This window comes from Mastigoproctus giganteus, chromosome 6, assembly GCF_048544385.1.
Source record: "Mastigoproctus giganteus isolate SK-2022 chromosome 6, ASM4854438v1, whole genome shotgun sequence".
Classification (NCBI taxonomy): domain Eukaryota; kingdom Metazoa; phylum Arthropoda; class Arachnida; order Uropygi; family Thelyphonidae; genus Mastigoproctus; species Mastigoproctus giganteus.
This window is the reverse complement of record NC_143580.1, coordinates 128225351-128246615: the sequence shown is the minus strand read 5'-3', so window position 1 is coordinate 128246615 and position 21265 is coordinate 128225351. Positions and strand designations below refer to the sequence as shown.

Sequence of the window (21265 nt, the reverse complement as noted above, 5' to 3'; positions counted from 1 at the left end):
TCACTGATATAAAAAACATAAATACATTTTCAGAATATTCTCTTCATTCCTATCGTGTTGCGTTTGGTTGGGGTGATTCTGTGTTTGACTGCCATTTCTTGTAAACACAAAGGCGAATCGTGCATAAGCGAATTAGGTTCGTGTTATGTAAGATATCGTTCCCGTATTTATGCACCGTGTATGGTCGAATTTGTGTAGTGTAAACACTCATTATAAAAGGACTGACTACTCGTATTGCAAGACCTCTCGTTTATCAAGTAAAATTTATTAAAATTTTTTGCTCGTCTTACAAAACACTCGCAGACCAAGTTACTCGCAATAAAAGGTACAACTGTATTTATTTTATTTTTTTTCTTTGAATTTTTTTGCTATCCACATAAATTTTGGGGAAAGTTTTCGGGCACATCGGTCTAGCACGTGCACCTGTTAACTCTCAAAATAGGCAAGTAAAAAATTTCCTTCATAATACTAAAAAGAACTCTATTAAATAATTATTAATTATTACCTAAGTAAAATGGATGAATGTTATCTCTTCTCGAGTCATCCTGGTCACCATACTTTAAAGATGTAAATGCATTTAGCATTTACATCTTTAAAGTATGGTGACCAGGATGCATTTAGCATTTACTTCTATACTTCTGGCAAGCCTAGTCAACAAACTGAAATGTCTATAAATACCATGTCATTCATATGACAGTATGATGGTAGGAATTATAAAATATGATGTTTTGGTGTTCTCCTTTATTGTAAGTCTCATGGTGCTTTACTATGTTCAAATCACTACGAAACAATTAAAAGGAGTCTTTCCCCCCACCCCAAATAACTTTTATATATTTCCAGACTGGTGCAATAAAAAGGAACCAAAGTTTGTCTTAAATATTCTGAAATATCCTCAAACAAAACTTCATTGCCACACTTCATTTTTCTTACTTATGGACCACGCTGTATATACGCACATACTTATTATTGAGAAGTTAGTTCCAATGTGTATAACAGGGCATTGATATCAAATTGTTGAGCAATCTAGTCGCCAACAAATATCCAGTTTATGTTCTAAGGCATTTGTTTTTCAACTGACTTAGAACATTAGCTATCTCTTACAAAGTTTCTCCACTCTATCTCATAGACATTCAGTTTCTGTTGCATTCCTTTTCTATAGATACTTCCATGGGCAAATTTTTTTTTTTTTTTTTTTTTTCTGAATTAGCTTCAATAATTAATTTCCCCCCAAACATGTTCTGCGACCTTTTACTGTCCAACTTCAAATTCACAGAGCCAACTTTTCTTCTTTCTCGTTTATTCCTTCAACTTCCTTTTTTGGAAGTTGAAGGAATAAAATGAAAGATACTCGTTGACATTAGACTTGTATTTCCTGAAAATTACAATCTGCAGAAATTCAAGTCTAATGTCAACGAGTATCTTTCATTTTCACATTCTGCAACTCCTGAACAGTACCAAACACTATCGATTCTAATACATCTTGTGCCTGGGGTTCTCATTAAAAATAATAATTCCTGTACACTGAAAATGATTGTGCCAGTTATACATTTCTGTATTAAGTGAATTTTTTTAATATATTTTTCTTAGATATTCAAAGCAAGCTTTCCTGAATGATGTCCAGCAACCATTTGAATTACCTGATGGAACTCCATCTTTTAAAGATTACATGGGAAACAGAAATAATCGCTTCACTAATCCAGATTCAGCTGGTAAAAATCGCATCCAACCCCCATCCAGAATTCTTCATTTTTTCAACAGCCCTCCTAATATCACAGAGGATGAAATGAAGAAGGTATTGATATTATATTTAATAGCATTGTACCAAAGTTTTATTTTTTATCATATTAAAATAACAGGTCTATTTATTCCTTAATCAAAGGAAAGATAAATCATTTGAATGATGCCCCATAAATTATTCAAATGAATTTTGGATATTCACATGTAAATTGCACTCTCATGGCATATATTCTTTGAATGAGGAAGAGACATGCATAAGCAGGGGTGTTTTACTTGCCCATAACTATGGGTCATAAAACACCTTTGTCTATTCCTTATTTGTATGTGGTTATGTCTAATCCCCTAGTGGGTGTATTATAATATTCAGAAGAAAAAGGAAAATAGATACTCAAAATAACCAAGATCACATTAAAGGTTCCAGGTGATCTGAATTATTGAAATTGAAACTATATTTACGGACAATTGTGCATTGATTCTTTGGGTCCGTTGTAAAGAAAAGTTTCCCGTGGATCCTTTTCTTAAATTTTCTTAATGCTCAAAATATGAACTACTACTTCAAGTTGTGTTTTAAAAAAACAACAGTACCTTACTTGTCAGATACTAATTATTGTACACACCCACTTTCTTCACTCAGCTAGAGACACAACAGTATATCACTGGAACACTAATTACAAACAGCTACATCTTGAGAAGAATACATCCTTTATCAAGTGTGTTGCATTGGTTACAAAGTAAATTTTTGTAAACAGCATGCGACATCCAATCTTTGACTAGAAGTTACACTTAGGAAAGATCAAACTGCTGAGAGCTAAACTGGACAAGTATATACATGACCTGAAAGGTGATTTATGGAGAAATCACATGACTTCATTTTGCTATGATAGGCTGGATATTTGGTTTTGATTTAGTGTTCTTAAGACAAATTCTAGGGCATGAGAAATAAATAAACAGCAAAGTTGTAGTAAATCAGTTGGACTGACAATTTGCCAAAGTATCTGCTGAATATTTTATTCTCCAGTTTCTGACCATTGAAGAAAAATCTCCAAAACAGCAAGTGATGTTGATTTCAAAAGGCAGACTATCTTGGCTAGCACTGATGGTCCAGGTGACACCAATGATATGATTAAACATCTTTCTTTGGAATATATTGTGAAAACCAGTGTCTAGATTCTGAGCATAATACAATTGTGGTTGGATTTCCTAAACTTTAGGTAAGGATACAAAAATCCCGAACAATTACTACTTCATTGCTCTGACTAGCTTGCAAATCTGAGATTTCGGATGCTTTCCCTAAATGTGAATACTTCTCTGCTTTCTTTGATGTGGAAAAGCATGTACGACACCTTTTCCATATCAAAATTTGAGATTCAGGATTTTAAAAGAAACTCATGTGATTCAGTGTTTATTTAGCAATGTTTATTAGAAAAAATTTTTCGGTGTTCATTTAAAAGTGTGTGTGTGTTTTATTTAATATATATTTTTTTTTTATTTGTTTATTTTTATTTATTATTATTTTTTTCTTTTCAAAATTTCCTTCCCTTCTAACAAAATTTAATTTTATTACTGAACAATTTCCTTCGACTGTGAACAGTGTACTCTTTGTTCGTGTGACGTGAGCATTTTTATTTTTTAAACTGTAATGCAATATGAGGGTCCAACGTATGCCAACTGCGTGTGTCAAACCATCCCCGGTGGTACAGCCTGGGTTCATAGTGTGAACTTGACAAGGTGTTGTTAAATGTGCAACGGGGATGCTGGTCAGTGTTCATTCAGTTTCTTCTCGTAGCTCTTTTAAATTTATTGTTCTGAATCTGTAATACAAACACACGTGCTCATTTCTATTGAGATCTGATGATTTGGATAGGCCACCACAGTAGACTTAATTGTCAGGGTTCTGGAACTAGTACTGCACAACTCTAACATTGTGGCACATCATGTGGGAGGAACCCATTTGCAGATGGATACACCATTGTTGTGCAAAACAAGCCCTGGGTCCTGATCAGAAACAATTGCCAGATAATATATAACATACAAACATTGTTCAGCTGATATCAATGGGTCCAATGTCCAACATGAACACATTCTATGCATCATTACACATTTCCCACCTGCCTGCATTTTTGACATGTGACGGGATGGGTCTTTGGACTTAGCTGTTTTTTTCCCTTATTCTGGTCCTCCCATTAATTGAAATGGAACAAACCAAGGGTTTTCATACCACCAGGGTGGGTTTTTTCCCCCTAATCTTTTCTTGTCTGCTGTTAATGGTTCTTGTGGCCAGTGTAACTGCCCTGAATTGTATATGAACAGCATTCCTACACACATATGGCCACTGGCTTTTTATCACACATTTGTTGTTGTTATAGTGGTTTTATGGTGCATAAGCTGCTTTGGCTATAATGCACTTATCACACAGTATTACATGTATTGATGTTATTACTGAGATAACACTCATAAAAAGTTTAGTCATGTCAAAGAAAGCATTCGGTGTATATAAAAGTAGCCATTGCTATAGATTTTATGCAGAACAAGGATTGGCACTGGAATAATTGCCAATGGTGCATGTGGCACTCATCGGAAAATGTGAATGCACATAGCCAACCCTAAATAGCTTATCCAGTAGAAATGCTCTTATGCAACAGACAAATACAGTGGGCCAGTAAATCAGAATGTCATTATTCAACAGTAAATCAACAGGAATTTTCAGATATTGACCGAAATTTGTGGGTAGGTAATTCCAAGTCAGTAAAACCAAGGAATCATAAGAAAAGTATACTGGGATTTTATTTCAAACATATACATGTATACAGCAATACCTCACTTAGCACTGCTTCAAACAGCAAGGTTTTCAATTAAGTTTCAAAAATTTACTGTACATATTAAAACTCATTCAATAGCCTAGACATGTACTATACATATATGCTGCAGTGCCAACTCTATTGTCTCACATGCACATGTGCCAGTAGCTTCCCTCGGTCAGTCACTAGCAAAGTGCAACATTGTTCAGTATTAATTCCATCCTGACAAGATGACATGATAGCTTTTCATTTCACAATTTATTTTTTACTCCTTTAAATACGATTGAAAATATTTGCATCTTGGCGATAAATCGCTGCCAACAACATGCATTCTGTTTGGCAGCATGTTTTGCCCTATTTGGCAAATTATTTCACTGGTTTTGAATTACAAATTCAGACAATTGCCAAAGACATTGTGAAGATTGGAAAAGACTTGTGATTTTAAACTTTGGACACTGCCTATGTACATGACTGCATTGACTCACATGCAAACGACTTAGATGATGCAACTTTCCTTGAAATTGATGAGCAAACTGCATATGAAGAAGAGGAAAACAATTGTGAATTGGATAACACTGAAGTGGCACCAAAAGGTTTTCAGCAGAAGAATGGGAGAAAGTTTTTTGGGGTGAAGGGGGGGTTTGATGTGGCCTGCGAGCCGATTATGAATGGAGATCCGGATGTTGAATGTAGCATCAAGATATGGCAAATTTTACAAGGTGGGTTTTAATGCTAAAAAATGTTTCTTTGGTGCTTCTTTTTCTCGACGTATAAGTTTTTGACTGCACCTTAACTACGTCAAGAAAAAGAAGAGATGACTTCACTGGAACTTATTATTCAAATATCTAAATAAACAAAGCTTTTTTTTCTCATCTCTAATGATGTTATCTTTCAGTAATAAAATTTTAAATATCAAATCCTTTTAATTGGCTATCAACCGCAAATTGTTTATAGATTTATTATAATTTGTTTATGGACTGGTACGCATTCAATTAAAACCCATTATAATTATACCTCGATCAGCATGGTTTCACATAACACGGAACAGTTTTTGTACCAATTATCAGTGCTATGCATGGTATTGCTGTATTCATTTTCATAAAATTTGCAATTTTCACCTGTTTCATCATCATCATCATGAGCCATTTTCAATCCACTGCAGGATGAAGGCCTCTCCAGCAACTTTCCAGTTCCTTCTGTTTTGAGCACTGGCCAGTAGATACAAATCCAATCAACAAAGCAGATTACGAAAAGTCTCTGGCAAAGGCAACAAATATTCTTCACTTATGTAAACACTAGAAGTAAGTGGTTGAAATACATTAGTCCACTAGATATTCATCATCAGCCATTTTCAATCCACTGTACGATGAATGCCTCTCTAGCAACTTTCCAGTTCCTTCTGTTTTGAGCACTAGCCATCCATTTACTACCCACAAACTCATGAATTTCATCTATCCATCTCCGGATTTGTCTTCCAGGTTTTCTTCTAGCTCCTCTTGGGTACCATTCTGTTATTTTCTTAGTCCATCTGTCATCATGTCTTCGAGCTATGTGTCTTGCCCAAGACCATTTTAGTTCTTTAGTTTTGATAAGGATGTCCTTTACTTGAGTTTGCTGCCTAATCCATGTGTTTCTCTTCTTATCTAACAGTCTGATTCCCAATATAATTTGTTCCATTCTTTGCTGTGTAGTTCTCAGCTTCTCTTCCATTCTTTTGGTGAGTGCCCAAGTTTCACTTCCATAAGTCATGGGGCGCCTCCGTAGCCAGGTGGGAAGGGCAGCAGTGCATAGCACACGGTTCTAGATTAGACCGGGGTTCGAGCCCGTCACCACCAAATACGGAGAATGCGGAAAGGTCAGGGAATGACCACAGCATATCCCGGAGCAATATGGCCTTAGTTGCTAATGCTCCTGAAAACCAAATAACAATAACCATAAGTCATGGTGGGGTGTATACATTGGATCATTATTTTACGTTTCAGACAAATGGATATTGCTCCTCAGTATGTGACTATTTCCTGAATGCTATCCATCCAAAATTTATTATTCTCTTGACTTCCAGCCATTTATAATTATTACAGCTAATAACTTTCCCCAGATAAGTATATGCCTCCACCTTTTCAATTACTGCTCCTTCAATCATTATTTCCCTTTCTGTGGCATACTTATTCATCATTACTTTTGTTTTAGCCATATTCATCTTTAGTCCAAAATCCTTACTAACTGATTCTTTGGGATCGTGACTTATGACCTCAATGTCACCTGCAAATCGTAAATGGTTTATGTATTCTCCGTTTACATTGACTCCTTTCTGCGACCAGTCTAATCTTCTGAAAGCTTCTCATGGGCAGCAGTAAACAGCTTTGGAGATATTGTGTCTCCTTGTTGGACTCCTTTCCCGATTTTAAATTTGCTGCTGTCTTTGCCTAGTCTAATAAAGGAGGTAGCATTCTCATATATTTTCTTCAAAATCATAATATATGGGGTATCTATGCCTTTTCTTTGCAGTGCCCGAAACATTGCCTTATGCCGTATGGAGTCAAATTCCAGGCATAATGGTGTTTTATATTCATTTGCTTTCTCCATTAGCTGTGATATTACATGAAGGTGATCCATAGTTGATAATCTTGTCCTAAAGGCAGCTTGCTATTTCGGTTGATTCTCATCAAGTATTCTTTTTAATCTGTTAGTAATGACCCTTATGACCAACTTGTGGATGTGGGATAACAAGCCAATTGGTCTAATTTCCAATTTCTGATTTATCTCCTTTCTTATGCAGCAAAACTATGATTGCATTATTCCACTGCTTAGGCGTCACACCTTTTCGAATGCACTTTGTGAAGACCCTTGCCAGTTTTTGTGTCATGTCTCTTCCTCCCAATTTTAATAACTCTACAGTAACTTCATCTTCTCCCGGGGCTTTCTGATTCTTCAATGCGAGTTCTACCTCACCAGGAAGAATATCGGGTATGTCGTATGTGTTGCTACTTTGCAATCCATCTTCCCCACTGCTGGCATCATTCCCCTGCTCCTTGTATAATTCTCTATAGTAGTCTTCTGCTATTTGAATTATGCCTTCTCTGCTGTTTATAAGTACACCATCACTATTCTTCAGTTTCAGTATCATTTGTCTTTCTGTATTATTGCTCATGGCTGCTGATTTAAATCCTTTGTTTTCCCTTAATGCTTCTTCTACTTTTCTTATGTTAAATCTTATGTCCTCTCTGTGTCTCTTTCTAATGGCTTTGCATAATTCAGTATACTCAATTTTCTCATTGTCAGTGTTTTCTTGCTTTTCATTTGTCGTCTTCGGTTAATCATCTTCACTAATTTTTTCTTCTTTGGATTTCTTTTTCCCTACAGGTTTCTTGGGCTTTATCACTTTCAGAAAGTTGTAATATTCCTCGTCGATATCTTGGTCCTGAGCAGTCTGCAGAAGCTCAAACTTGTTCTTAAGTTCCAGTACATACTGCCTTTTTCTCCTCCTCTGTTATTTCAAAGACCTTTGTATTATTTACTCGAGTCAGTTTTTTTCCCTTCCTTTCCTACATGTATATCAAGTGTACATCTTGCCATTCTGTAATCACTTCCAACATTTACCTTATTCAGGACAGTAACATCATTCACAATATATCTTCTGTTAGTGACAATGAAGTCGGTTTCATTAGTAGTTAATCTATTTGGACTCTTCCATGTCCACTTTCTGTTTACCCTTTTCTTGAAAAAAGTGTTCATTACTGACAGTCCTTGAGATTCTGCAAATTCCACAAGTCTTTCACCAATTCCAAAATTTCTATAGTTCCCCTTTCTGCGGTGTTTTGTCTTTTTCCAATCTTAGCATTGAAGTCCCCCATAATAATAGTGTAGTGGGTTTTCTGCTCATCTATAAGACTCAATTTCGGTGTACATTTCTTCAACCTCTTCATCATCATGGCTCGATGTTGGTGCATAAATCATTATAATCTTTAGCTTGTACCTCTTAGAAATCTTGAGTATTAGTCTTGACACCCTTGGTGATGTACTTTTGAATTCCAAAATGCTGTTTTTAAAATCTTTATGGACCAGAAACCCAACTCCACCTTCACTCCTTTCACTGTTTCCATTGATGAACAGATTTCCACTTGATAAACTTATAACTTGATAAGTGATTCATTTCTTCTTCTTGTTTCAGCCAAACCAATGATATTCCCATTCACATTTTCTAATTCCTTTTCCAGCTCTAATGTCCTGTCTTCACCGATGAGTGATCTTACGTTATAACAGGCCAAGTCAGTTTCCGTGCACGACAGCCTGGTCGTTCCCAGAGATTCTGATCTTCTCGCTGCCGTAAGAGGGAGAGTGAAAGCTGCTGTGGACTGAGGGCCATTTGTTTTGTCGTGCTGTCACATGCTGGAGGGTTTGGTCTTTTCCTCTTCACGCTGACCAGGTGTCTTGAAGAGAACCACTCTACATGTTCGTTGCCACCTAAGTGGCGTAACAGGGCTTACCATTGAGAAGGTGTGCATGAGTGGATTTTAGGGAGGCAGCCCAACCGGACTTCTCTTAAATCTTCTGTAATAGAGAGATATTGGATCCATCAGTGTTTTAGGCTGAGTGTCTGATAACACACAGGATACCTGTTCCCCTCTAAGCACCTGTTTAGGTGATGAAATTGACATGTTGCACCTCTGCTTATTTCATTTATATATACATGTAGCCCTCGATTTACGTCGTGGTTAGGTTCCTGGGGGAACAGGCACAAATGGAACCCTTTATATAATGGAGTCAATTGGGAATCATTGGATTAGGTTCTGTGCACAAAAAATTTTACCTACCACTTTGCATCGGTTTTATTTTATTACTTACCATTCTTCATAGTTGCAGTAATAGTCGATGGGGGCATATTCGTAGCCCTACACACATTGGGGTGGCTTTCATCAGATTCTATCCTCCAAGTATTGCACTAGGATTAAATTAACTACTTTTACAAGACATGGCGTGTCTTTATTCTATTAAATTAAAAACTTCATAACACGATTGGAAAAAACTGTACACAACTATCATTATTTAATTTATTAATAGTACAATTAATTTTAAAAAATCTTAGCGTAATAAATTTCCATCACGTGTAAATAGCGTAGACAACCAACTGAATGCTTCACCACATGGACATTTCTACCTGCATCCATGACTGATTACTTTGAGGGCGGGAATCTTTCTCGTCTCTGATAAGAATGCGCTAATTGGCCCAGAAATTTGTGCATTCGTTTCAGATGAACAGTGCACAGTATAATGCCAATAAATTTTGTCTGCCAATTCAATTTATAAAAAAAAATCGCAAAAATAAAAATGGCATTGTGGTTAGTGATCAGCGCAAAACGGGGGCTACCTGTATATATTTATATATACAGCAATATCTTGCTTAGCACAGTTTTCAATTAAAACTGTACATATTAAAACTCATTCAATGGCCTAGACATGTACATCTGGTATTAAAAATTAAATCAAAATTAATGCGAGTAGCATGGCAAAACTATTGTGAGCGAAAAATGATAAATTAAAAATAATGATTAATCAGCTGGGAGGGAAAAGAAAAGGCAAGACTAAAAATTGTAGCAGAAAATCTCCAAATAATTTAGAAAATCTAATTACATAAGAATTTAGCGGTGCCCCCTTCTTAAGTTGCCAGTTCCAAATTACGTGAAATATCACAGAGACTAACTACAATAAAATAAAACCAAAATAAAAAAAGTAGACTGACCATTATGCCCCATATCAACGGAGGACCACAAGGTCCTCGCTGCATATATATGCCAACTCTTGTCTCACATACCCCCCCCCCCCAAGCAGTCAGTGGCAAGTGTTCAGTATTCTTAATTCCATCTTGACGAGACGTGATAGCTTTTCATTTCACAATTTATTTTTTACCCATTCAAATACGAAATGATGAGTCAAAAAAGGAAAAGTTATGAAAGCAGTGGAGCTGCTAATGTATATGGCTTACATTATTAAAAAAATTTTTTTGATATTGTCAAGTGCCACGAAGATGGTGCGTCGTGCTGTAAAATGGAATGAATGAACTATCAGTGCAAACGATTATTCGAAAAAGGATCAGTATGAGGAGGGAATTTCTACAGCATCTTATGTGACAAAGGTGATAACTAAGCAAAGAAGTTCGTTATTGATTAATATGGAACATCTTTTATTAATAGATATGGGTAGAAGATTGTAATCGAAAGAGAATTCCTTTGAGTCAAAACATCACTCAAGCAAAAGCCATGAACCATTACAAACATACTGAAGGAAAATGAAGAGGAGGGGAGACCAAAGAAATATTTACAGCACATCGTGATTGGTTTTTCCACTTTAAAAACCATGTTGACTTCATAATGTCATCTCAAGTGCAAATGCAAACAAAGACACTGCAAGATTTCACAGTGAATTGAGAAAGACATCATTGAAGAAGTGGCCACAAGGGTGAGCAAATTTTCAATGTAATACTCTCACACACTTTTAGCTGAAGGCCCAACACGGATATAAAGCATCAAAAGATCGTTTAACAGTTTTGTTGGGTGGAAACTCATCTGGGGCAATTTTAAATTGAAATCTACTCTTGTTCAGAACAGAAAACCGAAGAGCTCTAAAGTAGGGGTTCGATATCGATCCCCCCCACGGGATCGATGAACCTTTTGTGGGGTCAGTGAACTATTAGTTGTCGACTGGGGGGTCGATTAAATAAGATCTATATTGTATTATTATATTTAATTTTTTTATATATACATTTTTCTTAACTAAATTCATTTATTTTAAAATTTTTGTATTGTTCAGAAGTCTGGTTTAGTGTTTTTGTGTAGCTAGTAAGTTGTACAATGTAATGCGGGCCCTTTAGGCCCGTCTACTGTTCACGTGAATGCTACGTGTCATGTGCAATTTCTCTTGTTTCAGTGACCAGAGTTATAGTGTGGATTTCGGAATTTAAACATACATTAGTGTTATTTATTTTATGGTAGATGCAGTTTATAAAAATATATTAATTTGTGTGAATGGTTTTGATTATTTTTATTTGATTTTAAGGAATTTAATAAATATGTCAGTACCAAAAAGAAAGTGCCAGCAGTATTCCCAAGAATATTTAAGCCTGGGGTTTATTTCTACACTGGGAAATGATACAGTGCCTCTGTGAAAAAAAAAAAAAAAAATCTGTGAAAAAACATTTACTAACAATGCTATGAAGCCATCAAAGATGAAAGAGCACATTGAAAGAATGCATCCTAATAAAAAAAAGTAATTTAGAGTATTTTAAAGAAAAATTTCTTTTACGTTCAAAAATGGGACTTCAGTCATTTTTTAAATCATCCATTTTAAATGTTGAAGGTGGAATGAAAGCATCTTACAACATATCACTTAATTGCAAAAGGAGGATATCCTCATACAGTTGGTGAAAAATTAATTTTACCTGCAGTAAGAGAGGTAATGTTTTTGAAACTATTTTCTCGATTGGTTTTTGTTTTTTAACATTTGCCCCATATAAACGGCTGCCCCGATTAACCGGAATCCACTGTATATACTGATTATTTGAAAGAAGATATGAATGTTTGCTTTAAAGATCTCAAAAACTCGGTTGTGCCATTGTGGATTGTTGAGCCATTTGAACCAGAATAGATATTTCTTTACAAGAAGAATTAATTAGAGAAGAATTAGAGAAGATTTCAAATTAAAAGTTTTATTCAAAACAAATGGACATGCAAAATTTTGGAATTCAAAAAATATATGCCAAAAACTCCCAGGATTAAAACATTTGAACCCTTATTGTTAGCCATTCTGAGTTCTTATTTAGTGGAGGTAGGTTTTAGCCACCTGAATAATTTATTAAGAAAAGGTAGAAGTAGATTAAATAAATCAGAACTAGGAAATTTACGAATAATATTAAACATGATGTTAAACATGATAATATTAAACAATCTAAACATGAATTCCAACCAACTCATTAATAATATTATTTTTAATTTTTTTTTTACGTTTCCTATTTACTATTACTGACTTCATACTTGTATGTAATATTATTTTGTACAAAAAAATTATTATTGGAACATTTTGCTTATTTCAATCAGTCAAGCAAAATTTAATTAGAGCTAATATAATATACCACTGATTAAAAAATCCAAACACATATCATAATTAACTTGAAATTTAACAATATATGTTTTGGGTGCTATATAGAGGGAAATGCCCAATCTAAGGATCCTCTTTGTTGTTTCCGTTGAAGATAATTAGGCATTAAAAAAAGTCATTTTGTGTTGAAGACTGAAAAAAAAAAGTTTAAAAAATTTAGTGGTAATTAAGTTTTAAAGTGGGATCAATGGACTCTTCTTTTCTTGTAATGGGTCTGTGCTTGAAAAAGGTTGGGAACCCATGCTCTAAAGGGTTGTGTAAAAAGCACATAGCCCGTAATCTGGTGCTTCAATAACAAAGCATGGGTTACAAGAGAATTGTTTACAGAATGGTTCACAAATTACTTTTGTCCAACAGTTGAACGTTACTGCAAAGAGGAAGAAATGTAGTTAAGAATACTGTTGCTTTTAGACAACGGCCATCCATGATGATTATGAATGGAGGTCTGACTGTTGAATGTAACATGAAGATACAGCAAATTTTACAAGATGGAATTCGTTGCTACAAAGATTTTATGCCAAGAAAAAGAGATGACTTCATTATTGAAATACCTAAATAAACAATAAAGTTGCTTTTTTTTTTTTCTTTCTCTCCATCTCTTGTGTTACCTTTTTGTTAACAATTTTTGCAATGTTTTTTATTTCAAATCTTTTTAATTGCCTTTAAAGTGCAAATTGTTTATAGATTTATTATAATTGGTTTACTGACTTTCTCTGGTAAATTCAATTAAAAGTCCATTGTAATTATACCTCAACTAGCATGGTTTCACATGATACGGAACAGTTTCGGTACAAATTTTCAGTGCTATGCAGGGTATTGCTGTATAAACTAAATTCTAAACTATTGTTGGGGTTTCTGTGGCCTATAATTTTCTAACCGGAAACAACAACAATACAACTGCTTACGGAATATGATGGTGTAACTCAATGTTTTATTACCTATAGAATCGATACTGCAGAATGCTAAACAACTTCAACATGCACGGCTTTCGTGGCACATAAGATGTCCAGGTGTTTTCCAGCATTTGCATTGTAGCTGTTTCGATCGCAACAACAATTCTGAGCTTCAGTTTATCGAGGGAGGTCACGGGGGGGGGGGGTCTTGTACACAATGTCCTTCACATATTCACACAGGAAGAAATCAAGCGGAAGCCGCATAATCGGTCCACCATGCCCAACCCAGCACACAGGAAAATGCATGTCGAGAAATTCTCGGACAATAATAGCCTAGCCCACCTCAGTGGTGCGCCATCTTGCTGGAACACCACATTTGGCCGATGATTTTCCAACTGGGATAACAGATACAGCTGTGGTATGTCCGGATAGGTCACCAGTGTCACTGTTTTGTCTTCAAAGAAAAGGGGCCCCAAAATTTCCGAGCATGACAGAGCACACCACATTGACCTCTGGACAATCTCTTTCAAATTCTCAAATGGCATGAGGTGTTTCTGATCCCCATATTCTGCAGTTATGATGAGTTACCCTCCCTGATACATAAAACATTGCTTCATCACTAAATCTTTTCATCAGCTTCGACATTTTGACTCTTGGGCAAATTGGAAACGGCAGATTTTATCATTTGGCTTAAGTTTGCAGTTTGTATGCATGGAGGTGAAGGCAGATGTGAACAATCCTCCAAACAGTCTTTTGTGGTATACCTAACTGCAAATAAGCTCGTCTAGTTGATTTTTTTTTTGTGGGCTTCGAGAAAACACTCAGTGGGTTTCAACATCTTCCTGCGAAGTGCTCGGTCTTCCCATTCCTTTTTGGTGCTGAACGCTGCCAGTCTCTTGAAATTGTTTTAACCAACGTCTGACAGCACAATCTGATGGTGGATCTTCAGATCCACCTTCAGATTGTGGATCTTCAGCAACGCCCATGTTTTTTTATTATGGTGGAAAATGTTCACTGCGCTTTAAAAATTTACTTTTTTTTTTTTCTTTAGGTTTCATTTTATACTAAATCAGCGATCGCGAATAGCGGGGGTTTACTGTATAATGTAAAATGTTTTTTCCTGAGGCATTTTGCATGGTTGCATGAGATATTTTTGGATTAATTCTCTTCTTTAGTTAGATCAATATGTTTCTATAATGGTATCTATGATTTCTGCCTTGTCCATAATTTCATTTTGCAACAAATCTCTTTTTTGGAGAACATTCAGTCAATTATTGAGAGGACTTTCATTAGCATTGTTCAGTGGGCCAAAGTTTTCTCTGAGATATTGAACTCAGAATTTTTTCGTTTCGTGCTAATAGATAACATTATCTTCCAATGTTATCTATTAGCACAGAAGACAATTTTACATTGTCTTCTGTTGTGTAGTGGATAATTTTTTTTAATTCAGTGAATGTTTTTATAATCATATTATAACAACATTGTGTTATTGATGACCTTTGCACTTAGTTGAGTTAAACAGTGATGAAAATTATATTGTTTGTAAGATTTTTATTTTTAAGCACAGCCTTTTTATTTTAATCCTTTGGAATTGTAGGTCTTTGAGGATGCTGATGTAAACCCACCTAAAAGTGTCAAGCTGTTCCAGTCTAAGAGTAAGTGAATTTAAATTACATTTTTAATTTAGATTGAAAGTTTACTATGTTAAATTTTGATATGTCAAAAAGGTAGAAAAATGCCGGTCTACCAGTAGCAATATTTGATATAAAAACGGACTGTCATCTTTGAAGGGAAAGAGGGGGAGAGAATTATTATTCATATGAAAATCCATGATATTAAGCACATACAGGCAATTTTTTCGGATAAATGTACGACTGAGAAAAGACTAAATAGAGCTGGAAAAATGCTGTGTGTGTGAATTAAAAATGCTTGTCTTCAATTCAATCTAGGCATGATAGAAGGGAGTATATGCTTCAGCACCTGTTTTTTTTTTTTTTTTTTTTTTTATGAAAATCCCAGACAAAAAAGGTATTAGGATATGGTACTTAGTACAATGCATGGGTGGAAAGTTGAGAGGATGAAAGGAGATTCTTGACATTAGATTTGAATTTCTTTAGATTGTAATTTTCAGGAAATGCGTATGAAGAGAGGTTATTCCAGAAAACGGAAGTAGAAGCAATAAATGTAGAAGAAAAGCTGGCTTTTGTGAATTTGAAGTTAGATCATAAAAGGATGCTGACATGTTGCAGCACAGGTTCAGACTGGTTTGGGGGGTGGAGAGCAGCAATTATAAAAGCCAATTTACATCAGTGCCCATGAAGTATCTATAGAAAAGATGTGCAACAGAATGTCTGTGTGACAGAGTGCAGATTTTCTATTATAAGAATGGTTCATTAATTAACTTACTTGCCCTCCATAAATGGAAACTAGAAGCTGGGGAGAGGTTTTGGGAGCACCATTCCAGATGTAATTACAATGTTATGGTATGGTGGATTTGCAAGTGAGCAGCCATTTGGAAAGTAAAGAGCGAGGGGTAAAACAGAGATTTTTTTTTTTTTTTTTTTTTTTAAGATGCAAAGAAAGCAACATTTCTGATGTGCTTATGCCAAGAGAGATTAGAAGTCAGGGTAACCCCCTAATAGAGATTTGTGATTTCTAGAAATCTGTATGTCATTGGAGATGAGCATAAGAACAGAAGAAATTTTTTGAGGTATAAGACAGGACTAAGTTTTAGAAGAATTGAAATCAAGTTGAAAGTTATCTTGTCCTGCTGGAGAAGTACCTGAAGATCAGCATTTAGAAAATTGCTAGTGGACATTCCAGAAGGTGCAAGCTATTTGCACAGGTCAAGGTTTCTCAAACTGAAAGGTGAAGTGCAGTGAGCTGTCTACCATCAATAAAACTGGATATGATTTCCACTCGATGGAAGATGATTAATATAGATCAGGAAAGGAGTGGAAGAAAGAACTGAACCTGGGGTAAAAACATGCTTCAGTGAAGAAGTTACAACTGAGCTGGTCACTCAGTGAACGGTCACAGAGAAAAGTGGGATATCCAATTATAAAAAACAGTTGGCAAAACTGTAACATGGAAAGAGACATCTTGATATTGGAACTGGGATCACATATTTGTGAAATGAGCAAAGAAGTTTTTGGGAAGTTTATATTTCTTTGCATATAAGTTCTGTTAGTTTGAATATTCATGATGTATTCAGTAGTAAGAAATTGTTGGATGGACATGTTGTATTGAGTAATGAAATTTTTGGTTATGGTGTACACATAACAAGAATATACTGAGCATCCTTGACATAATTTGGCCTCAACGATGCTTCTTACGTGTGCAATACTTGGAATCGTTCCAGTCAATATGACAGTAGAGACGGCAAGATTGTACACTAGCTGATCCAGGACAGTTAGTTTGATCTGGTGAGCAGTCTACAGGCTATCTGCAAACACTGCTTCAGAGCTATACCATCATGATGTTAGGAAGAATGCATCTTGCCATGATGGCCCCAAGGGCATCAGTCGTACTGCATGCAGATGGGGTGGGGGTATAACAGGAACTTTGCCCTGGAGACAAAGCATGGATTTCACAATTTCAAGCCTCCATTAAGTAAAGTGGTGGTATTGCACCAGTTTGAGTCATCTGCCACCTAGAAGAATACAGTAAACCCCCTGCTATTATACAGTAAACCCGGTTGCTGATGTAATATAAAATGAAACCTTAAAAAAATGTGAATTTTAAAGTGCCGTGAATTTTCCGCCATAAAAAAACATGGGCATGGCTATAATCATCTTGCCCGGTCTAACAGAACTCAGTGGGTGGGGGAGAGGGATGACAAAATCACCAGCGTGGATGTTTCCCACTTATCCTTGTTCAATGTGTTATGCGCTGTCATGGAAGGTTTCATCATTTACTTTTAATTAATATGCTTACAAAAGTGAAAAATCTACCGTTTTGCAATGTGTTGGTGTAAACAGAATAAAAAAAGTGACTTTATTGTGGATAAGTTCTTTTCTAACCCCTACAAAAATATGGCTATGAATAACAGGGGAATTGTGAAAAGATTAAAGGTGATGACATTAGCAAGTAAAACTGAGTTATTAGACAAAATTTCTAATGGTGAAAGTGTCTCATCAGTGGCAAACAATTATAAAATTAATGAGTCAACGGTATGATCAATCAAGAAATCGGAATAAAAAATCTTCCGTAGTGTCTGAAAACGCGCTAATTGCGTAAAAATTTTTCTCTGTAACTTGTGATGTTAAATTAGAAAAAATGGAAAAGGCTGTGGATAGAGGGCCAAACTTAAAATAAAATTCTGTTAAATTCACTCATCATTCGTGAAAGGACAAAAATGGTGGTAGCACTGGCAGGATACGTTTTTTAGCTAGCAAAGGCTGGTTTGAAATTTCTAATAAATATTACATTTAATATTAAATTGTTTCTTATTTTCATTTCGATGCCTTATGCTTGTATTTCACTATGTACTCTCTGTTTGTATATGTACATCGTCATGTTATGCAGGTACATATAATACATACATAGACAGAATTTTAGACTAGTGTTTCTTATCTTTTATACATTGGAATGGAACCATTTTATTACTATGGGAGCCCTAACTCAGGAACATAACCCCCACGAATAGCAGGAACGTGCTGTAGTTTCATCCATACCTGGACTTTGAAACTGGAACTGGACTTCAGTATAGTTGCTTGCAAAACAACATTGCGTGTTTTCTATCTGTACAGGAAATTATATACTATGTGTGTACAGTCAAATCTCATTAATACAAAAGTGTCTTCCCCCCCCCCTTTTTTTGTTGTTTGTACTATATCTAATATCAAAAATGAATGAAAACAAAAGCCTTGTCTAACAATACAGTAATAGGAATAACACTTTTTTTAAAGGTTTTAATTTTTTTGTAAGGTAAAGTAAGAGAAAAGCAATTAATGGAAATGAAAATATTTTGATGTATACAATATTTTAGTATCACAGTAAAAACAATGTTAATATAAAAGGAGACATATGAACCATTAACTTTTCAACAAATTAATCTAATTTAAAGAAAGAATCCAATGTTGTTTGCACAGTTTTTGTCTGTATACATTTTTAACTACAGCACACCCATTATCAAATTTATTAGGATTTTAGTTGCATCACTGACTGACCATGTTGCTCCATGTGTATTTTGTCTGTAAATTGCGTGTTAGGTTAATTTTCTGATTTTCTTGACAAGAAACCTGAATTATCAGGAGGAAATATTTCGTGCTACCATCACTCGAGACTGACTAACTCAGCCACATCAAGAAAAAAAATATTTATTTCTCACAGGGTGAAAAGTAACTTGCATATTAAATGATTTTTGTAATACAGTCCATTCCAGTTATTTGGGACTAGTGCATTTTGGCCCGATTAAGCGGCTGCCCCAATTATCCGAAGTTTCACGTAAATAGTTAAATTTACAATTGGTTCACTGTACAATCAAATCACATTACAACAAACTCAACATAGTAAAGTAACATTCACTATACGATGTGCAGTAAGCGTTGGTCATTGCGAATTGAATTTTAATTCTATTAAACAGCAATTCTAATTAGCAAAAATAGTAGGAATATTATCCACAGGCTATAAAAGCAAAGATATATTAAGCGCAAGCCCACAGAATTCCAGCTGTTGGTATTATCGCAAATTCAGTAAAATCGAGTTTACTGTCCATTTATGAGAGATTTCACTAACAGAAAAGCCCAATAAACAGGTGGCTGCTAATTTCTTTTATTGTTTTATGGTTGTGACCTCCAGAATTCCAACTTAACCACGTGGTACCATCGGAGAGAATTGTTGGGTAATATCCAGTGCTACGGTCTCCTGCCCCGATTAAACGGCATGCTGTCCCAATTAAGCGAAGTAAACCCTGGCTATTTTCTTGATTTTCTTCAGTTTTTTTAAGATTTGCCCCAAATAGCCGGAATCCCCTGTAATATATTTACATAGAAAAGCCTATCCTTTTGCAGGGAATATGTAACATTTGGGGATTATTTTTTATTTATTTATATTTATATATATATTTTTTTTTTATTTATTTATTTTTTTTTTAGCAGTAAGTGTGAAGACAGCAAGGGTCGCAAGATAATAGGTACACCAATCTCCCAATAACGACTTACGTTGCTTGCCGGTTCTTGTCGCTTATTTATGACTTTCAAAATATCTGTTTATACCTATTCTAGTTATTGGTTGAATTTTATGATTTCTGGTGTGTGTTTTTTTTTTTTTTTTTTTTTTTTGGAGTCTGTTGTACTTTATTATTACTGTATTTATTATTGATAATGTCTTACTGTGTGTTTACTTTATCAATTAAGTTTGTATGTACAAGAAAATCATGTTATGTAGGTCAGCAGGTGTTCACCTACATCTGCAGTTTCAGCCATCCACAGTAGGTCTTGGAGCGTATCTCCTGTGGATACGGGTGGCGGAGTCTTTGGAGTCTCCAAAATAATTGGAGCTTTTTTTTTTTTTTTCTGGCTTCCCTGCACTGTTTATTGCTGTGTATGTTGACTTCACATTTATTATAAAAATATTTGTTGCTAAAAGAATGTTAATTACTATTGTTTAGGTGAACGGAGTTCTTCTGGACTTCTGGAGTTTGATGGTGTATCTGAAGCAATTGAAGGCCTCATTACTTGTAATCACACACCACTTCCAAATCCAAGTAAGTGAATTTACACAGCAATATTGACAGTAATCAATCACTTAACGTTTAGTTGTTTGTTAATTTGATTTGATGTAACATGCTGTTTTGTCTACAAATGGCATATCAAGTACAAGTAAAACATTAGATGTTTTACTTGTTCCAGTAACCACAAAATATGGACAGTGTAACATTAGCTTAAATCATTTTGTAGTCAACATTTTTGTAATTAATGGAGAACAAGTCGTTTTAAATTTTCTTTGTTTACTGGAAATGTACTTGCAGCTTGAGCTAACTTGTAAACTACCAGAGGGATATGACTCTGTTACACATGCATTGTTATTTGTATAAAGTAATACTAAAGTTATCTCCAAAAAAAAAGAAAGAAAACATGCAATTTTTTAGTTAATGTTGTTTGACACCAAACCCTTGTACCCTGAAAAAGGTACAAGTGTTTTTTTTTTTTTTTTTTTTTTTTTGTGTACTAGTCAAAAAGGTGTTCAAAAACCCTTTTCTTTGTGCAGTTGAGCAAAATTTGCTATAACAATGCCATTACGCAAGATACCACAGAAATATGAATGTAATGTTTAAGACTTATCAAAGATTTTATATGTAGGTATGAGTATAACAATGTGCATTGCATAGAAAGAAATAATAGGTATATCATTTCAAAGTAATTATGAATGTGTTTATTTGTAGTGTGTATCATACAACTGTTAGTGTGAGCTGTGCTGATTTTGTAGCTGCATTATTCAGGAGTCTTTCCAGAGTGAAGGAAATATCCAATCTTTGATTGCTGCAGACAAAGATAAGAATTTTACAGAGTAACAGAAAGACTATAGTAAGTCAGTGTGACACTTGGTAATCAGAGAGTCATGTTAGAACATGACACTTGGTGCCTTGTCAAGGATTAGGTTCAGAAACATGAACACTTGGACAGTGGATAGGATTAATGTTGCTTATACTGTGCTTGACATTTGTGGGAGGCAATAAATTTC

General features: G+C 35.1%; 1 protein-coding gene across 1 annotated transcript in view; it reads left to right on the top strand.

Moving 5' to 3' along the window:
- Window positions 1-21265, top strand: part of LOC150084571 (heterogeneous nuclear ribonucleoprotein L-like) — a 119837-nt gene that overhangs the window by 86605 nt on the left and 11967 nt on the right. Inside the window, exons 11-13 of the mRNA XM_090376491.1 lie at window positions 1588-1792; window positions 15177-15234; window positions 20193-20288. Of these exons, the coding sequence (XP_090232617.1) occupies window positions 1588-1792; window positions 15177-15234; window positions 20193-20288 (359 nt within the window). The remainder of the gene's footprint in view (window positions 1-1587; window positions 1793-15176; window positions 15235-20192; window positions 20289-21265) is intronic.